At 46.6% G+C, this 19535-nt stretch overlaps 1 protein-coding gene and 1 long non-coding RNA gene across 5 annotated transcripts in view; one reads left to right on the top strand and one right to left on the bottom strand.

Moving 5' to 3' along the window:
• LOC118153655 (uncharacterized) overlaps positions 1-19535 on the bottom strand; it is an 87850-nt gene that overhangs the window by 19275 nt on the left and 49040 nt on the right. For 2 of the 4 annotated variants that reach the window (XR_013535344.1, XR_013535339.1), the window contains exons 3-4: positions 16785-16862; positions 14569-14634 (exon numbers count right to left, since the gene is read on the bottom strand). This is a non-coding gene — a long non-coding RNA (uncharacterized LOC118153655). Of the gene's footprint in view, positions 1-1758; positions 3625-5124; positions 5246-14568; positions 14635-16784; positions 16863-19535 lie in introns of those variants that run through there. The other 2 variants (XR_013535342.1, XR_013535343.1) reach the window with 2 other exon arrangements.
• LOC118153654 (CMT1A duplicated region transcript 15 protein-like protein) lies at positions 5844-6992 on the top strand. The gene is made up of 2 exons (XM_035299218.3): positions 5844-6138; positions 6249-6992. The coding sequence occupies exons 1-2, from the start codon at positions 5874-5876 to the stop codon at positions 6854-6856; spliced, it is 873 nt and encodes a 290-aa protein (XP_035155109.1). The 5' UTR covers positions 5844-5873; the 3' UTR covers positions 6857-6992.

The following is a 19535-nucleotide window of genomic DNA, read 5'->3' as shown; positions in this document are numbered from 1 at the left end:
CATGAAATTATCTATGCTACTCTATATAATAGACGGGAACAGCTTGGGTAATATTCAGTGCAGTTACTGACTTGTGTTCCTGACTCATAGGTGGTGCTCAGATGTGTTTAACCCACTGTGACAGAATGAATGAACGTGTGCTATAAGTGAATCCCTTTTGGGCATGAAAGTAATTATTTTCTATATGAGTACATTAAAACATTTTGTTTTCAAAGCGTAAAGGAGGTCTTCAATTTGAATAAAATACAGGACATGCACTACCATGCGTGGCTAATTTTTTGTATATTCTTGAGACAGGGTTTCACCATGTTCCCCAGGCTGGTCTGGGACTCCTGAGTTCAAGCCATCCACCTACCTTGGCCTCCCAAAGTGCTAGGATTATAGGTATGAGCCACCGCCCCGTCCTGAAATACAGTTTTTGCTTAATTTTTACACTTGATGTTCTGGTACAGACATTTGTTCGGAAATACAATATAGGTAGCTGCAGCCTTTTCATGGGGAAATAAGGTATCAGTAAGTATTCCAGGATTTTAAAGTAGAACACAAAAGAAGAAAATATTTGTAAAAACTATAGGGTAATACAAAATGTATTTACATCCTTAAACTTAACTGCTTATTTTACAAGCATTAATAATTATCATTCATCAATAATTTATGTCAAGTTCACCTGTAAGTATTAATACACATAAACTTCTATCAAGTTCTACAATGCCAAATCAAAAAGCAACATTTAGGTTTAACATGTACTATATATAAAGGTGTAAGGCAACACCAGCATTACAGGATTGCATTTACAAATTCTCTTGACTCTTAAGTATGAAGTTATGTTAAAAGACGAAGGTAATTTAAGAGTTTTGGGGTTTTTTATATTAAGGAAACCTAAATTTGTATGAGTGAATTAAATTGAATTAATTACATTTTTATAGACATATCATTTTATCATACCTCTGTTAAAATAACATGCACTGCCCTACAGAATGAATGCGGTATTCACAATAATGTTTCGGCCACCATCTTAAAGATTTGGGGAAACAATGCAACCTAAAATCAGAGACTCCATCTTCAATGCCAAAGGTACAGCCCTCTATTTTTTCCCCAATGAGATTCTTAGAAAAATTATGTATTAAAATGCACTTGAAGGAATGTGATGTTTTCGTTTCTAGCTGGTGAACAGCATGCACCTTGACAGCACTGTCACTAACAATCAGACTGCTCTGGATCTAAGCACTAAAAATGACCCACACTGCAGACACAACATATTTGGAAGTGGGAATTTATTGAACAAAGTTAGGCTGGGACTCTAAAGCGTACTTGCTGCTTTTGCTTCAAGAGGATGACGTTTAAACGTTAGTATTCTCCATTGTTGCTTTCCCCCAACTCTTCTCCCACATCTGCCTTCTTCTCCCACCATCTTCTCCCTACTCCCTGCTCCCTCTCCCCACTGCCTTCTTTCTCAGCACCGGTCTTTCTGCCTTTTCTTCCCCTCTCCCCAACACCTTCCCTGCCTCCCCCACCACCATCTTTCCTCAAGGCCTCCTTCCCCACTTTCCCCTCCCTTCTTCTTCCAACCCTTCCTCTTCCTTCTCCCTCCCCACCCTTTTCTTCCCCCTCCCTCTCCCCTTTCCCACCATCTGCTTCCCCACCTTCCCCCTCCTTCTGCCCTCTCCCTCCTGTCTCCTTCCCGACTCCTCTTCTTCCTCAAAGTCTTCTTCCCACCTTTTTCTCCCATCTCTCTCTCTCCCCTCTTCTCTGCCCTTCTCCCCTCCTTCTTCCCCGAGGTTTCCCTGCACTCTTTCCTCCCTGCTCCCTCTCTCCACCGTCTTCTTCCCGCACCTTCTTCTCCCCCGCAGTTTATAAGTAACTTTTGCAAGATCACAAAGAAGTGATGGAAGAGTCGGCATTTCAATGCTGCCTGTGACTCTAAAGCTCAAGCTCAAGCTCCTTTTGTTAAGTCACAGGTTTAGCTGATAAATTGTAAAGCCCAGACTTAAGAGTTGTTTCATTCTTCTTCTTCTTCTTTTTTTTTTTTTTTTTTTGAAGTTCCCAATATGTATTTCAAATCACGGGGGTTTGGGGGATGTTCACACAATGTGTCTGGCTCACATTTTGGACACTACTCCAGATTGTTCAATCACTAGATTCACATGTTGAAGCAGACCAGAGTCACTGGCTTGCTTCTAACCTTTAACAAATGAAATCAATGAGATAAGGGTGGTAGGGACTATTTCTCCTCCCAGGCTGGGCTTGCACTTTAGGAGGCCGAGGTGGGCAGATCTGGAGCTCAGGAGTTGAGACCAGCCTGGACAAATAAGCGAGACCAGGTCTCTACAAAAATTAAATGGGCATAGAGTGTGTGCCAATAGTCCCAGCAACTAGTGAGGCTGAGGTGGGAAGATGGCTTGAACCCAGGAGGCAGATGCAGTGAGCCACTCGTGCCACTGCACTCCAAGCCTGGTGACCAAGCTGTCTCAAATATTCTCTTCCCTTTGTTTCATTATTCAAAGCCCATTGGAATTTCCATCTCTTCTGTGGGTTCTTGACTTGTTCTAGACAAATTTTTTTTTTTCAGACAGAGTCTCGCTTCATCACCCAGACTGGAGTACAGTGGCACGATCTCAGCTCACTGCAACCTCTACCTCCTGGGTTCAAGAGATTCTCATGACTCAGCCTTCCAAGTAGTTGGGACTACAGATGCATGCCACCACGCTCAGTTAATTTTTGTATTTTTAGTAGAGATGGGGTTTTGCCACATTGGTCAGGCTGGTCTTGAACTTGTGACCTCATGATCCTCCTACCCTGGGCTCCCAAAATGCTGGTATTACAGGCGTGAGCCACTGCGCCAGCCAGCTAGACAGAATTCTAATGGTTACAAGTAACAGAAACCACTCCAAGTAGCTCAAGTAATAGACTTTACGGATAAGTATCTTCCATCTTATCTGCAAAAGTAAAAGATGGGGAATGGTATCCTAGTCCCACCTCTACTTTAAGTAAGAAAACAATGAGAATATATTCACAGATCTTAATAAGAGCAGAAAGAGTAGAAACTAAGGTAACCCAGATGCCCCTCAGCCTCCCATTTCACAAAGACTGCTTCTTTTTGCACACCTGTACATCCCAAACAGCTTATCTGGGTCTCCAAAAACTGAAAGCAGTAAGCACCCAATACAGACTTCCTACAAATCAGCCAGGAAATACAAAATGAAAATTAGCAAACAACAGGCATTTTTAGACAGAGAAACTGGAGACAAATAAGCATCAGAAAAATGTTCTAACTCACAAATAATCATTCCATCCTATAAATTAAATGCATTCCTGTTCGGGAATGAAGTGTAACATCAAATAATGTCAAATACTAGTGAAAATATGGGACAATAGGACTTTCTCCCATGGCTGCTGAAATTGTTGACTTGGCCTAGCTCCTCTGACCAGCAAATTGTCACAGCTGGTCTGAATGGGTATTTACCACTGACCCAGTGATCCCACTGCTGAGCACAGAATCCCAGGTGTCACCAAAGGGCCACAGAAAACATGGGCCAAGATCTTCATCTCACTGTGCTTTCCTATAGGGAAGCCTTGGGCCAATTTAGGGCTCTTCAATAGTGGGATTAATGAATGAAATTGAGTCTGTAGAGAGAACAGAAGAAACAATAATAGCCAATATTGACACAGTACTTAGGATGTCCTAGGCACTCATCCAAAGCATACATGTATTAATTCATAACAGTCATTTATTATTATTACTCTTCCCATGTTATAAGTCAAGACACAAGAGGTGGAGAGAAGTCAGAATAGCCAAGGCCCCTTGGCTCAGAGCATGGGAGCCAGGTCAGCACTGCCTCCAGGAGTCTGTGCTCCAACCCCCACAAAAAGGAATTGTGAGGATACAAAATGAGATGGGAAGCAATCCCTAAACACAGCAGTTTCCATTATGTTCATATAATGGCAAGGGATGAGGTGCCCCATCAGACATCTAGGGTGATGAGACATCCAGGGTAGAGGGTTTTGCTAAACACGAATTTTACAACGGAATACAGATGGACCTAGGAAAAGGTTTAGAAGCCTGACTAAAGTTTGGTCAAGTGAAGAATCGTCATCACATCTCTCTCTATCTACCCATCTCTAACTCTGTTGATCTATCATCTATTTATCTAGGATGAACCTATCTCATCAAAGCTACAGAAATTTCAATGATTCCATATTAAATAACTACGTGAGGATCACAGAAAAAAAATGACATTTCCTTATTCCTTTCCATTCCTCCCTAATCTTTCTCATCCAACTAATCAACACCTCAAACCTTAAAGACATTTATATCAACTCCCTGGTAATAAAATAAGGCATACAATGAAATTTCCATGTCTTTTGTTGCCCCCAAGTTCCATCTTTCGTGTATTTCTGAGGGTATTTGTACCATTTTCAAAATACAGTCCTGTAGTGCATAACATTGTGGTCAACAATGAACCACATGTGAGACAGTAGTCCCATGAGATTATAATGGAGCATCGTCTAGTGACATCATAGGTGTCATAATGTCAACATGTTTGTGGTGATGTGGCTGTGAACATACAATTTGTAAAGTATATAACGTGTGATAAAAATAATAAATGACGTTAATGTTTTATGTATTTAATATCCTATATTTCTTATTGTTATTTCAGTGTATATGCTTACTACCTTTTTTTTTTAAGGTTAACTGTGAAACATCCTCAGGGAGTTCCTTCAGGTTTCCAGAAGGCATTATTTCATAGGAGATGACAGCTCCATGCCTGTTACTGCCCCCAAAGACCTTCAGTGGGACAAGATGTGGAGGTGGAGAACAGTGATGCTGATGATCCTGACCCTGCTTAGGCTTAAGTGAATGTGTGTGTCTGTGTCTTAGTTTTTAAAAAAAAGGTTTAAAAATAAATAAATAATAGAAAAAAGCTTATAGAATAAGTTTATAAAGAAAGAAAATATTTTTACACAGCGAGATAATTTGTGTGGTTTTTGGTTTATTTATTTGTTTGAGATAGGGTCTCTCACTGTCCCCCAGGCTGGAGTGCAGTGGCGTAATCACGGCTCACTGTAGCTTCGACCTCCTGGGCTCCACTGATCATCACACCTCAGGAGGACATCAGCACTCCAGACAGACATCAGGCCCCAGGTGGACACTGGATTCACGGTGTACACCAGGCCCCAGATAGACACCAAGGCACTAGGTGGACAGCAGGCCCATGTTGAACACCAGACTCATGTGGACATCAGGCTGCAGGGAGATACCATGCCTTATAGATAAGTAGGGTCCAGGTGGAATTAGACCCAAGGTACACACCCAGTCCCCAGGTGATCACTAGGACCAGGTGAAGACTCGGGACTTAGGTGCACATCCAGCCTTAAGTGGATACCCAGGCCCCAGGCTGATACCTAGGTCCCAGGTGATCACCAGAACCCAGGTGGACACCAGGCCTCAGGTGAACAAGACCCAGTAGGCCCTCAGGCCCCAGCTAGATATCAGTCCCCAGGTGAACACAAGGCCCAAGTGAGACATAAGCTCGAGGCAGACATCAGGCCATAGGTGGAAATCAGGCCTCAGAAGGACATCTGGCCTCTGGTGAACATATCAGGCATAGATGTCCAAGCACACCCTGGGTGGACATAACTGTATACAGGCAAGGAGTTGACCTGGGGGAGAGAGTAAGCAGTCAGCAGCCCACTGGAGTCCAGAGTAGGCCTTATGGAAGGAAGGGGCCGAAAAAAACGGAACCCTAAAGAAGTGACCTCAATTCCTTGACGACAGACCCAAACAGAACTCAGAACTCTGGTAACCAGGCGCCCATATCCTGGAGTCAGCCCTGTAGCCAGCTCACTTGGTGGGAGACACTCAAGAGAGCAAGATGTTCTCATGCTGCATCCCCACAAATCGAGGCTCCTGCTTCAAAAATGGCGGGAGTGAGAGCCTTTTCCGTCGCTGCCGACAAAGGCTCATCCCTCACCCCAGGCGCCTGTGGCCTTTTGGACACAGGCGCACCCAGGTGCCACAGGGCAGCCCACGGCAGACCCTCGCAAGCCAGGTCTCACTAGATAGCATACCGGATCCGTATCTGAATACTGTCCTTGCCCAGCAGGCAATTCTGAAGCACATGGAGGCACAGGCACATGGTGAGGTGGCCTGCAGTCTGGAAGACTTTGTGGGGGCGGTATTTTGGGGCCAGAATTCCTTTCAATTCAGTGAAGTTGTTTCCACATTGGTGTCCCTTTCACCTTTTCAGCTCCTGAAGTACGAGAACTTGAAATACAAGAACTTCCAGCACCAGCTGTTCAGCCAGAGCCAACTGTATCAGAGGAGCCCCCTGCAGAGACATCACAGGAGCTAGAGGCAGCTCCACAGCCCTCCTGCCCCTACATTGGGGCAGCCAAGGACCATCCCAGCGAGGAGCTGCCTGACGGCCTGCCACCTGCTGCCACCACTGGCCTCAGAGAGGGGGTAGCCAGCATAGCCCCAGCCAGCAGCTCCAACACTGCCCCTAGTCCTGGGCACACTGGGAGCCATGGAGGCAGAAACCAGGGTGTGCAGCCTGGGCTCCTCTCCCTCGCTGGAGAGAGGCTTCTCTCATTCATAAGAGCCACAGTCCTGCTGCTGCAGGAACGCTTCCTTCTGCTGGTGCTGGTGGTATCTGCATGGATGAGGCGCCTGAGATCAGGAAAAGAAGCCTTCAAGGAAGGGTTCCAGCAGCTCCTCCTGCTCCCAGAGGCGGCCTCTTCCTCCAGGCCTGAAGGTCTCTCCACAAGTGGGCATCTGGGCTGTTTGCCCCTGAAATCCCACCCAGGATGGCCTCTTCTTAACAGATGGGCAGGGGATGAGGGGACCAAGGGGTGAGTCCAACAGGTACAGAAAACAAACCTTCCCAACTCTTGTGCCCTGGGCTCTCCATGTTGCCACCTGCCCTGGCTGGGTTTTCTTCATAGCTCTAGAATTAGCAGTTTATGAAATAAACTTTTAAATAAAGTTTGGCTTTTGGAAACTTCACATCTTTTTTTAACTCTATAATGTTAAATCATGGTTTTGAGGCTATCCTGAAAATCTCTGATAGTTGTCTTTTTGTTGTGGCTGTTTGGGAGAATTACCATTGAATCAGCTGCTACTGGAAACCTTTCAGGTATAGCTTTTAGAAGCTCCTGACTTACTTTTGCCTGTTTTGACTCTCTGGTTTATTGTGGAGAGAGGAATAATGTAATTTCATTTATCCGGCAGATCAATCATGTTTGCTGTTAAGAACCTGACATTGGCTGGGTGCGGTGGCTCACGCCTGTAATTGTAGCACTTTGGGAGGCTGAGGTAGGCGGATCACCTGAGGTCAGGAGTTCAAGGCCAGCCTGGCCAACACAGTGAAACCCCATCTCTACTAAAAATACAAAAATTAGCCAGGCGTGGTGGTGGTTACCTGTAATCCTAGTTACTTAGGAGGCTGAGGCAGGAGAATAGCTTGAACCCAGGAGGCAGAGGTTACAGTGAGCTGAGATGATGCCATTGTACTCCAGTCCAGGTGACAAGAACAAGACTCCGTCTCAAAAAAAAAAAGAACCTGGCATCGAAGTTTCCAAGAATTATGTGTATAAGTTGATATGCTGGTACTTAACTAATCTGGGTGTCAAAACAGAATGCCATAGACTAGGTAGCATATAAAATTTATTTATCACAGTTCTGGAGATGGTAAAATCCAAGGTCAAATGGTCAGCAGATTCTGTGTCTGAAGGGGGCTGGCTTCCTGGTTCATAGATAGCCATCTTTTTACTGTGTCCTTACATGACAGAAAGGGGGAGCTCTCTGTGCTCCCTTTGATAGGGGTATCAATCCCATTCACAAAGTTCCTGCCTTCATGAATTTAATCACCATCCAAGGCCCTACCTCCAAATACCATCACACAGGGAATTAGATTTCAACACATGAATTTGAGGAGGACAATAACATTTGGTTTATAGCATCAGGTCACCCCGAGCCATATGCACTCACAGGAAATCCATAATCCATTAAGTATTTCCTGGTCCCCTATGGGTTTAGGGAATTTCTCTCTCTCTTTTTTTTTTTTTTTTTTTTTTGCTTTCGGAAAAATGATCTTTTATGTGATCCATAAATGAGAGTGCTGTCTTTTTTTTTTTTTCAAGCAACCTATTGGGCTGATACATTGTAGGGGCCCTTGGCTGGACAGTAAGACTTGAGTAGCCACAAACGGCAAATACAACTTCTTGGTCAGTTTGGAGTGAAAAAAATGAGTTTGTCTTAGTTCACATTCTAGCTACACCACTGCTTCACTGTCAAACCCCACCCCCAATTCAGGAACTAAGACATGAAACAGTAAACACCAAGATACTTGTATCCAACTGACTCTTCTGAATGCCCTTGCTACCTCCTACAACAATTCTAGGCTGAGCATAGGGGTCAAGAAGGTAGCAGGAACATGATGATACACTGTGGACGTCAACCAGGGATAAGACAGGGCTGCCCACTAGGGCTAGAAATTAGGAAGGGAGAGGCTAAGTGCAGACCAGCCCTAGCCTCCAAGTGAGCAATGAGACTGTGACAAAAACAGGAGAGGAAGCTTGAGGGAGAAAGGCAGGGGAAGAAAGCAAGCACAGGGCGAGAAGAGACTGTGCAGCTAAAGAAGCCAATCTGATGGCAGAGGGAGTCTGGTGCTTAGAAGCTCATTTGGTGAGACAGAATGAGTAGAGGATGCAAAGAGATGGGCAACAAATGTTTGGCTGGTCAGAGCGATTTAAGAGGAGTGAGAAGAGAAATCTGGCAAAAAAGAACACATTCATGTAGATCTTCAAAGATGAACACACAGACATGCCTCTATGTAGACATATGCTCAGTTACACATATAAAAAACACAAATGAGAGGCCAGGCACAGTGGCTCACTCCTGTAATCCCAGCACTTTGGGAGGCCGAGGCGGGTGGATCACAAGGTCAGGAATTCGAGACCAACCTGATCAACATGGTAAAACCCCATCTCACTAAAAATACAAAAATTAGCTGGGCGTGGTGGTGCACAACTGTAATCCCAGCTACTCAGGAGGCTAAGGTAGGAGAATTGCTTGAATCTGGGAGGCAGAATTTGCAGTGAGCCAAGATCGCACCACTGCACTCCAGCCTGGGTGACAGAGTGAGACTCTATCTCAAAAAAAAAAAAAAAAGAAGACAGATGCATGGAGAGCAAGCATACGCGCAGACACAAATATATGTCTACACGTGCACTTGTGTAGACATAAACATACACAATAAACATGAGATATATATACGAACTAAACATGTACAAACATGAAAGCATTTACACAGACACACATACACACTAAATAAAGATACATAGACATGAGAGCATTTACACATAGATATGCATCCTCACGGGTACACAAATGTTACATCCACACACAGAAACCCACAGTCCAATGTGCACATATCCACACAGGTATGCAGCCATAGAACTGACATAGACACACATAAATAAAGGCCGGGCGCAGTGGCTCACACCTATAATCCTAGCACTTTGGGAGGCTGAGGTGAGGGGATTGCCTGCTCTCAGGGGTTCAAGACCAACCTGGGCAATAAGGTGAAACCTCGTCTCTACTAAAATATAAAAAATTGCCGGGCGTGCCAGAGTGCGCCTGTAGTTCCATCTGCAGAGAAGGGAGAGAAACTTCAAATGACAGATCCTAAAGACAGCAGGGCTCAGCGGTAACGTCCCTCCCCCTAGGCTCTCACAAGCCCAGGCAACTTTGGGCTGCTCATGGCTTTAACATCACCAAAAGTAGCAGAAATGTGTCAAGAATGAGGTGAGCAGAGGTCCCCAAGGTCAAAGCAACCTCCTGGACACTCTCCTATAGGAAGCAAACTATAAAGAAGCTAGACTCTTCTTGGAGTGCTCTGAAGATCCTTTGGACCAAGCTTATTTACTTCACACAGAAGTACGCAAGCACCCCAGGTTAATTTCTCAGGCTGGACCTTCATAACTTATGGGACTGACAGACTCACAGGTTGCCCCTGAAAAGAGCACATATCCAAAAGCTAAAACCGTTTTCTCTACTATGTCTGAGGACATGAGCTGAGCTATGAGTCCTCAGCATGGCCCCTACACAGGAGGAAGCTCTCATCTCTCATGAGGCTCAAGGACTCCCCAGGCTAGGACGGAGCAGAGCTCCCCACTGTGGAGGCTGGCCCTCAGCACCATGCTTGCCATGGAAGGTGGCCTCATGGTCTCTCCATGACTTCCATGTATGAGAGGCTCAGGGTCAGCAGTCATGGTCCAAGGGCATCAGACCTACTACAATCAGGAGGAAGGAAATTCTGACACCAACACAGCTGATCACAGCCGGTTGCAAAGGACAAACAACACTGCATGATCCCATTTATGTGAGGTTCCTGAGGAGTCAAATTCATAGAGACAGAGAGTAGCTTGGGGGTTTCCAGGGGCTGGGAAAGGGAGTTCAATGGGTGCACAGGTCAGTCAGCAAGTTGAAAAGTGTCACGGAGAGGGAGGGTGGTGGTGGTTGTCCAACAGTGTGGATGTACTTAATGCCACTGAACTGCACACTTAAAAACGATTAAGATGGTGAATTTCCTGCACACTTACGAAAGTTTAAAACATTCAAACAAAACATTCAATCATCTTTTTGCCTTGGAGAGCAGGCCCGTGAGAATCCCAAAGCCTCACGGCCTGGCCTGCTCCACCCCAAGCTCCCGGAGCTCCCACTCTGCTTCTAGACTGGGAGCTCCTCCTGAGAGCTTTCTAGTGACATCTGGTGACACCCACACCTCAGCTTGACATCAGTCCCCAAAAACTCAGTGGCAGAATTAGGTAAAATCATGGGGAATATTTTACAGGCAGAGAAACAAAGGCAGAGGACAGAGGCAGCAGTCCAGGTTTCTAGGCTGTTACTTCGTCCACTCCTGAAAAACCAGGGGCCAGCCAAATCTCTCAGGCTCCTACTTGTCTGTGCAGCTGCCCAGAGCCCACCTCACCTCAGCCTGCATTTGAGAAATTTTCTTTTTTGGAAAATTTGCCTCTCCTTCATACCCACCAATTACAAGGTATGTGGGTGTATCAAGAAAGAAATTTCCCAAAAAAGGAAGAGATTCCCCAAAGTTAGCCCCATCTCATGGCTGCCTGGAGAGGTAACAGTCAGTCTCCAGAACTGGATGAGGTCCACCAGCCCCAGACCCAGCAGAAGTCCCCAAGCAGGAAGAGCTTCCTGAAGCCACTGTCCCCAGATCCAGGGACTGCTGCTTTCCTCCCCCTCCTGCACGCTGTGACCTCCTGATGCTCACCTTCCTCTCCAGGTCCCAACCCAGTGGGGCTGAGGTAACCTTTTCCCTGGTTCTCAGGAGCTCTTGGGAAGTTTCTCCCTTGTGCTGAGTAATCCCTAAGGGTCACCACATCCCTCATCTCCCTCCAAGGAACACTCCTTGACCTGTCTTCTCTTTTTTCCTACCCACCCTCTGTCTTAAGGTTTTCAAGCTGGAATCAGAAATTCTGTAGCAAGGCACTGACAAAGCCGGTAGCTCAACTCCACAAATACTGAACACTTGCTAGATTTGTATCGCCCAAGCCCCATACTAGACAATGCAGACAGACAGAATTCTCAGGGGCACAACAACAAAACAAGTCAATCTAGTTGGCAAGATAACACTCAAGCAAATGAAATCAAATAGCAACATCATACAAAAATCAATAACTCGAAACAGATGGTGACTGAGTGTTGAGGGCACAGACCAGCCTAAAATGCTACAGTTTATTATGTGGGCCTGGGAAGGTCAGAGGTGGCCATGGGCTGCTCGGAGCTACTACTTTTGAAGACAAATGCCGAGGCAGGGCTCACTTTACAACATCACGGTCTCAGGGCACCACGCAGGAAGCAGCACCTATGTGATCCCTGGGACACACAAGCAGTTCTGCAGGCCTGCGGTTGCCTGGTATGCAGGGGCGCCCCATAGACCTCTCCAGATGAGGGACAGCCCACCCCATTCCACAACTGGCACTGCACCATCAGCAAGCCAACTGTGCTCCATCACCACCCACCCCCCACCCCAACTCCCAGGAAATATGACAGGTGAGTCCTGTGCTGTTTAAGAGCAGAGCCAATACCAAATCACATTTACATTTTCATTTTAAAAAACAATTAAGAATTTAAATAAACCACTGACCAAATTGCTTAGTTTCTCGGCCTTGGCAGTGGTTGACATTTTGGGCTGGAGCCTTCTTTGTTCTGGGGGCTGTTCTGCAGAGGACCTTCAGCAGCATCCCTGGCCTCCACCCACTAGAAGCCAACAGCATCCCTGCCCCAGGTGTGACAATCAAGGATGACTCCAGACATGGTCAGTGGTGGACAGTGGCCCCGGGCAGCACAGTGCTGAGGACCAGTGGTCTATTTCAAGACTCACAGAGAACGCTTCTAGCTTGGCTGGAGTTCACCCACACATGAGCCTGCCTGAAATGGAGTTCTCCTGCTCCAGGTCTCAGGATCCTGCCAGCCTGGTTGGGATGGGACTCTCAGGTCAGGGTAGCTGACCGTTAGGCTGGAGTTCCCTGGCCATGGGCTGTCTGCTCACCCTCGGGAGAGGCTCTGAGGAACAAATCCTGATGTAGGGCACTGGGTGCTGGAGAAACCAGCCTCTGCCTTCTCCCACCTGGCTTCTACCCTGACTGCCTCCTCGCAACCTTCCCCTGTGACCTTCCTGATACAACAGGGAAGCCCCTCCATGGTCTCAGCTGGGCAGAGCCATACTGATGGGCTAAGTGAGTCAGTCTCTCCAACTCCCAGGTCATCTGCCAGAAACCAGCCCATGGCAAGAAACTCTCACCTCTGGGCATGCCCCCACGACCTCTCTCAGTCCAAGTTTTCCCTGGGGCTTCTTTCTTTCCCCACATCCCTGGCACCATCCCACACCTCTGCCTGAGCACTCCATGTAACATTATGCAACCCATATTTAGGTTGTTGGGAGACCACAGTACACTGTGAAGGGTTGGTACCCATGGCTAGGCGGCCTCAATTATCCAGGAGCTGTGCCTGGGAGGCAGCATATGCTCTGCACTTGTGCTGACCCAGCCTAGCCTGAATGCAATTCAGCGACCTCTTGAGGCTCCTTTCATACTGTTGTCCAATTGCAGGACTTAAGAACCAGTCAACCAGCTACAGGGAGGCAAGGTAAACCTCACAGCTGCAGGAGCCCAGCTCTGACCCCAGGACTACTCCTTGTGTAAGGGCTAAGCCAGGAGAAGACCCATGTGAAGTCTATCCTCCAGGTCTGCTTTCTTGCCTCAAAGGAACAGAGTGACGGAATGCATTGTCTCCCTGCTCCTACTTCTAGCCAAGTTCACCATTAGTGCTCAGCTCCAATCCACTACCCTGGAGCATAGATGTTCCCACAGCAAAAACCCCCTGTGGTCTAATCATGATGTGCAAATATTTGCATATGCTCACCAGAAATAATGAAAAGGAAGACAATTCTTTTTAAGAATAAATGAATGAGGTGACAGTTGATACAGGATTATGGTATCATACCTCTTAATTCACCCCAGAAACAAAAGTAGAAAAAGTATCACATCACAAAGGTTAGGATTCAGGTGCAAACACACCCACTTCTGGGCTTTGTACATGTGAGCTGTAATGACCACCCAAAAATCCCAGGGCCCCCCAAAGTATGGAAGGTCCCTGGAGGGCACAGTTATCTCCACTCATATATCCAGAGTCTGTCTGTTTTATATAGTGTGACTAGACTTTCCAGGACAGGTTCAATTTTAAAATGCTGCATATATGAGCACACAAACAATCACCCACCAATTGGAACTAGAAAAGGTGATCAAATCTCTCATCTTCAACCCTTTACACAGTTTGGAGACTAATCTCCTTTAGAGAAAAAGCCAGAGATAAAATAGGTAGAAAAAGAAAAGCTAGAAATTCCATGTAGTTGATTTTCAGGTTTGGCCTCTGGGGCAACAGCAGCAAACGCTCATCCAGCCCAGGAGGCAGCTGGAAAACCAGGGAGGTGGGAAGCAGAAGGAGCCTGTATGCCTGGTTTAGTGACCAGCTGACCTCATGACCAGGAGGCCTCTGAAGTTGGCTCAGAAAACTATGTGAAGCTCAAATAAGACAAATAAAACCAACTGTAGCTGTAGAACTCACAGGCAGCCCCAGGACTAGGCACGTGAGCATGCGTGCAGCCCCAGGGCCAGTCCCTGCCCCACACCTACAGGTCCACAGCCTGCACCTGTCCTCACTGTGACTCAGTACTTTGCCCTTGCTTTCTCCTAACCAGGAGTGCTCCAGCCAAGTCCACACTATTAGCCTTGAACAGAAATGACTTCCTCCCTCACTTCTTCCTTTCACTCAAGACCACAGAAGATGATGCTTCAAAGGTCTGGGTTTTTAGGGCGGTCTTTGCAAGGTGCCACAAGTTCTTCAAAACATTCCAGACTTCCAAACAGACAAAAGTGGGAGCACACAGCTGCTGTGCTCTTACACAACAATGCAAGGACACTGTGATGGAGGGAACCGGCGAAGGCTGGGGACAGGGAGTGGGCGAGGATGACACTTACCATCTCATCTAGGGCATAGCGCAAGAGGCCGTGCTCATAAAGGATGAAGAACCGTCGCTGCCATTTCTGCAAAGGAGCACAAGGTGGGTGGTTAGGAGGATCTGGGTCCTGGCCCCGGAGCTTGGCTTATTGAGTTCCCATGTCTAACAAGCCCGTATCTAAGGAAGGCGGTTCTACAGATTCCACTTCTGGGGCAGGTGGCAGAAAAAGAGGGACCCGATGCCTAAGAATGCTGACTCATCAGCCAGGACTGGGCTGGGAGAAAGGCCCAAAATCACATTAGTGATCGAGGCTTAACAAGAAGCTTCTTTTTTTTTAAACACTTGGAAGCTCCTCAGAAGCAGAAACAATCTGTGTTTACCTTTTCATATTCCTTCTGGTGCCCAGCACAGAATGCATCACATGATATGTGTCAATATTTATTTGATGAATGATCTGACATAACATGGAATAACCCAAGAATGCCAAGGCACGGATTCACCACTTCTGAAAAAATCTGGGAAACCACCACAAAAGATCGTTCTGATGATCCACTGGCAAAGAGGAGGTACAAAGACAGCCAGGATCCAGAATTCACTGAGGGGAAATGAGCTACTGAAAATCAAAACTGAGGAGCAGCAAGACCAGTGGAAATAACTCCAATATCCAAGGAGTGACCAACTGGCACAGAGTGTCCCCCCTCTACTCTCCATCCAAAAGCCAGACCACAGGGAAGTGCCCATGGTGGTCAGATGCCACCAGGAGCTGAAATGAAAAGGAGTATGTCTTCCTTTGTGTGGGCCTTGTTATGAATGACAGGCACAGCTCCCAGCCCCAAATCAAGGGTCCATGACTATATTCAATATTTCAAAAAGCTCAATCCAGCCTGGGCAGCATGGTGAAACCCCGTCTCTACAAAAAACACAAAAATTAGCTGGGCATGGTGACACATGCCTGTAGTCCCAGCTACTCAGGAGGCTGAGGTGGGAGGATCACTTGAACCTGGGTTAAGACTGAACTGAACTAAGATCACACCACTGAACTACAGCTTCAGTGACAGAGCAACTCTTTCTCAAAAAAAAAAAAAAACAAAAAAAAAAAAAGAAAAGAAAAGAGCCCAGCAATGCTCAAAGTTTAACTGGCAATAAGGCCACATGAACTGACTATAAAAGCACATCTCTCTGCTTTGGGCCAGAGTTATCATTTATAATAAAGAATCCCATCAGAAGCTGGAAATGGCAATTTTGTACAACCTCAATGTAAACTAGGAAAGGGAACTACTCCCTGGAACCTGCAGTCTGGTTGGACCAGTGATTCCTGAGTCCTCCCGTCTGGGTGGGGACTCAAAGGGCCTTGCTAAGAGGCCTTGTAGAAGGCTGCCCCATGCTGGGTGTGAGGCCACCTGAACGTGTTTCCCAGGAGCATTTCCAAGGGTCTTATGTGCTGCCCTTGAAATCAAAACCCATTCCGGATGGAATCCCAAAGACCAGAGACACAATGCAAGGCCTGTGGCATGAGAATACACAGCCCAAGGCCCCTACCCCACATGTAATATTCACAGTGGGGAGAGGGTAAGTAGCAGATACTAAGAAGAAGGGGAGAGGGAGCTTCTGGGGATGGAGGGAACTGAATTTATAGGGTATGAATGGCAAAACTGTAAGACAGCATGTGAGGAAGGACAGTGTTTTAACTGGAGTCAAATCCAGAGGGGCTTCTTAGCAGAGAAACAAACCACAGGTCAGGCCAATGGTGGTCCCAGCTCTAGCGGGGCCCTGCCCTGGGCAATGCATAATTTAGTAAGAGGTGAGCCAAGGCTTCTTCTGGGCCCCCAAACCTTCACTAGTGCTAGTGGGCTGAACCCTTGGCTCAGGAGGAAGGGAGGTGTGATAGGGGCAGGCCTTGGCATGGAAGGAATCGGGAGCTGCTCAATATAACACAAACGTTTGTTAAACAGCTCTTTTGCCTCTTGCATTTGACTGTTCCCAGAGTCAAGCTTACCCACAAAACAGGGAACACCCACATGAGACCTCCTCATGCTGAAGGGAGTACTACACATAACTATGTATAATTGAGACCTTTTCCGTACAACGTGCAAGTGCGCGGAGCCCTGCTGATCCTGCCACCCCAGGATCCACTGTTCAACCCTACATCTCCCTCTTCCATTCTGCCAGTTCACCCTTAGATGTGCCCCCTTCTTTGGTTCCTCCCATCCTGAGAGTCGGCTCTGATGCCCTTACCCGAGATCGGTGCACTGGGTTGTCAAAGTCCGTCCCATCTGGAGCCAGGAGCAGCCAACCGCCATAAATTGGTTTTGCCTAGAGAGGAGAGGGGGCGAGAGAGAGAGAGAGAGAGAGAGAGAGAGAGAGAGAGAGAGGGAACAGCTAAAGTTAATGGTAAGTACTTGCTGGAAATTGACGCTACCTCTGCTCAGCAGAGGTCATGCCACTCATCCCAGCTGCAGTGCGTCTGTGGCTGCTTGAGAATGAGAAGCTGGTGGGGATTCTGCAACAACCGGGGTAGAGTGGGGAACACAGACCTGAGCAGGAGTGTGAGAACCTGTAGAGTACAGGAGCCCCTAATACATGCTGCCTCCCTCAAGCTGCTGATCAAACCACCAAGATCAGGAAAAAATGATATTTTATTAAACAAGTATGTGAATGACAATGTGTGGCAGGTGCCAGGAATAAAACATGAACATAGTCAAAAAGCCTTATCCTCTCACACCTGTAATTCCAACACTTTGGGAGGCCAAGGCAGGTGGATTACAAGGTCAGAAGTTCAATACCAGCCTGGCCAAGATGGTGAAACCCTGTCTCTACTCAAAATACAAAAATTAGCTGGGCGTGGTGGTATGTGCATATAATCCCAACTACCTGAGAGGCTGAGGCAGGATAATCACTTAAACCTGGGAGGTGGAGGTTGCAGTGAGCCGAGATTGCACCACTACACTCCAGCCTGGGCGACAGAGTGAGACTCTGCCTTTAAAAAAAAAAAAAAAAAGGAACCTCAACCTCATCCTGAAGACACAAATAGGGCCAAGAGAATAGACTGCTTTTGTGATCAAAGCCAGCTCTGGCCAAAGAATCATCAACTGACTGGCTGTGTGGCTACATGCAGAAACCCTCTGAGTTCAAACTCTTCCATTTGAAAAGTGAGGGTGGCCTCGGATCCAAGATGGCCGATCGCTAACATCTCGTGACTGCAGCTCTCAGTGAAGGCGCGGAGAACTAGACGACGCCACACTTTCAGACAAATTCTGGTCACTCACGGAGCAGATCCCCAGTGGAGGAATCACACGGGTCACCAGTGCGACCTTTGTGGCCGGCGCAGCAGTTCCGCCGGCGCATCCGCGAGGCAGCTCTCTGAGCAGAGTAAACAGGTTCGGAGGACCCACAAGGGTCCCCAGCACGACACCAGAGCCCGGCGCAGCGGCTGTGACGGCACCTTGGCGCGGCAGCGCTCGGCACAGAGTAAACGGGACCGGCTCCCCTTCTGACAGAGGTTTGGAGCCCCAGGAAGGCAGAGTCGCCCACTACGGACACAAGAAGGATGCCAGACAAGACAATCCTGGGCAGAAAAGCACCATCAGTTTTAAGGCCACTGATCTGGCCCTGGGAACTAACAACCTGGACGCCCACTCAAGAGACCTAATCTGAAAGTTGGCAAAATCAAAGACCACCGGAGGATAAACTTACAATGACGGGAAGAAACTAGAGTAAAAAAGCTGAGAATACTCAAAGTCAGAACGCCTCGCCCTCTAAAGATGATCACAGTTCCACATCAACAATGGAACAAGGCTTGATGGAGAACAAGCACATCCCAATGCCAGAATATCGCTTCAGGGAATGGATAATAAACTTCGGTGAGTTAAGAGAACATGTTGTAGCCCAACGTAAAGAAACTAGGAACTTTGAAAAAAAGTTTGATGAAATCCTATTGAGAATAGACAACTTACAGAGGAGTATGAGTGAAATAATGGAACTGAAGAATACAATACAGAAACTCCGAGAAGTTTGCGCAGGTTTAAACACTCGAATTGTTCAAGCAGAAGAAGGGATATCAGAGGTCAAAGTCCAACTTAATGAAATAAAATGCGAAGAAAAGATTAGAGAAAAAAGGATAAAAAGGAATGAGCAAAGTCTCCAAGAAATGTGGGACTATGTGAAAAGACCAAATTTACGTTTGATAGGTGTACCTGAATGCAACGGAGAGAATGAATCCAAGCTGGAAAATACCCTTCAGGATATTATTCAGGAAAATTTTCCTAAACTGGCAAAGCAGGTCAATATTCAACCCCAGGTAATACAGAGAACACCACAAAGATATTATTCCTCAAGAAAAGCAACCCCAAGGCACATAATCGTTAGATTCACTAGGGCTGAAACGAAGGAGAAAATACTAAGGGCAGCCAGAGAGAAAAGTCAGGTTACCCACAAAGGCAAGCCTATCAGACTTATAGCAAATCTCTCAGCAAAAACTCTACAAGCCAGAAGAGAATGGGGGCCAATATTCAACATCCTCAAAGAACAGAACCTTCAGCCCAGAATTTCATATCCAGCCAAATAAGCTTCACAACTGAAGGAAAAATAAAATCTTTTATGAACAAGCAAGAACTCAGAGATTTTATTACCACCAGGCCTGCTTTACAAGAGCTTCTGAAAGAAGCATTACACACAGAAAGAAACAACCAGTATCAGCCCTTCTAAAAATATACCAAAAAGTAAAGAGCACCAACATAAAGAAGAATTTACACCAACGAATGGATAAAACAGCCAGTTAACATCAAATGGCAGTAACCCTAAATTTAAATCGACTAAATCCCCCAATCAAAAGACACAGCCAAAACCCAACGGCATGTTACATCCAGAGCTGTTTCACAGGCAAGGATACACAAAGACTCAAAACAAAGGGATGGAGAAAGATTTACCAACCAAATGGAGAGCAAAAATCAATCAATCAATAAATAAAAAGCAGGAGTTGCAATTCTC

Source organism: Callithrix jacchus, chromosome 5 (assembly GCF_049354715.1).
Source record: "Callithrix jacchus isolate 240 chromosome 5, calJac240_pri, whole genome shotgun sequence".
Classification (NCBI taxonomy): Eukaryota; Metazoa; Chordata; class Mammalia; order Primates; family Cebidae; genus Callithrix; species Callithrix jacchus.
The sequence above is the reverse complement of the archived record's forward strand: the minus strand, read 5'-3'. Positions and strand labels throughout refer to the sequence as shown.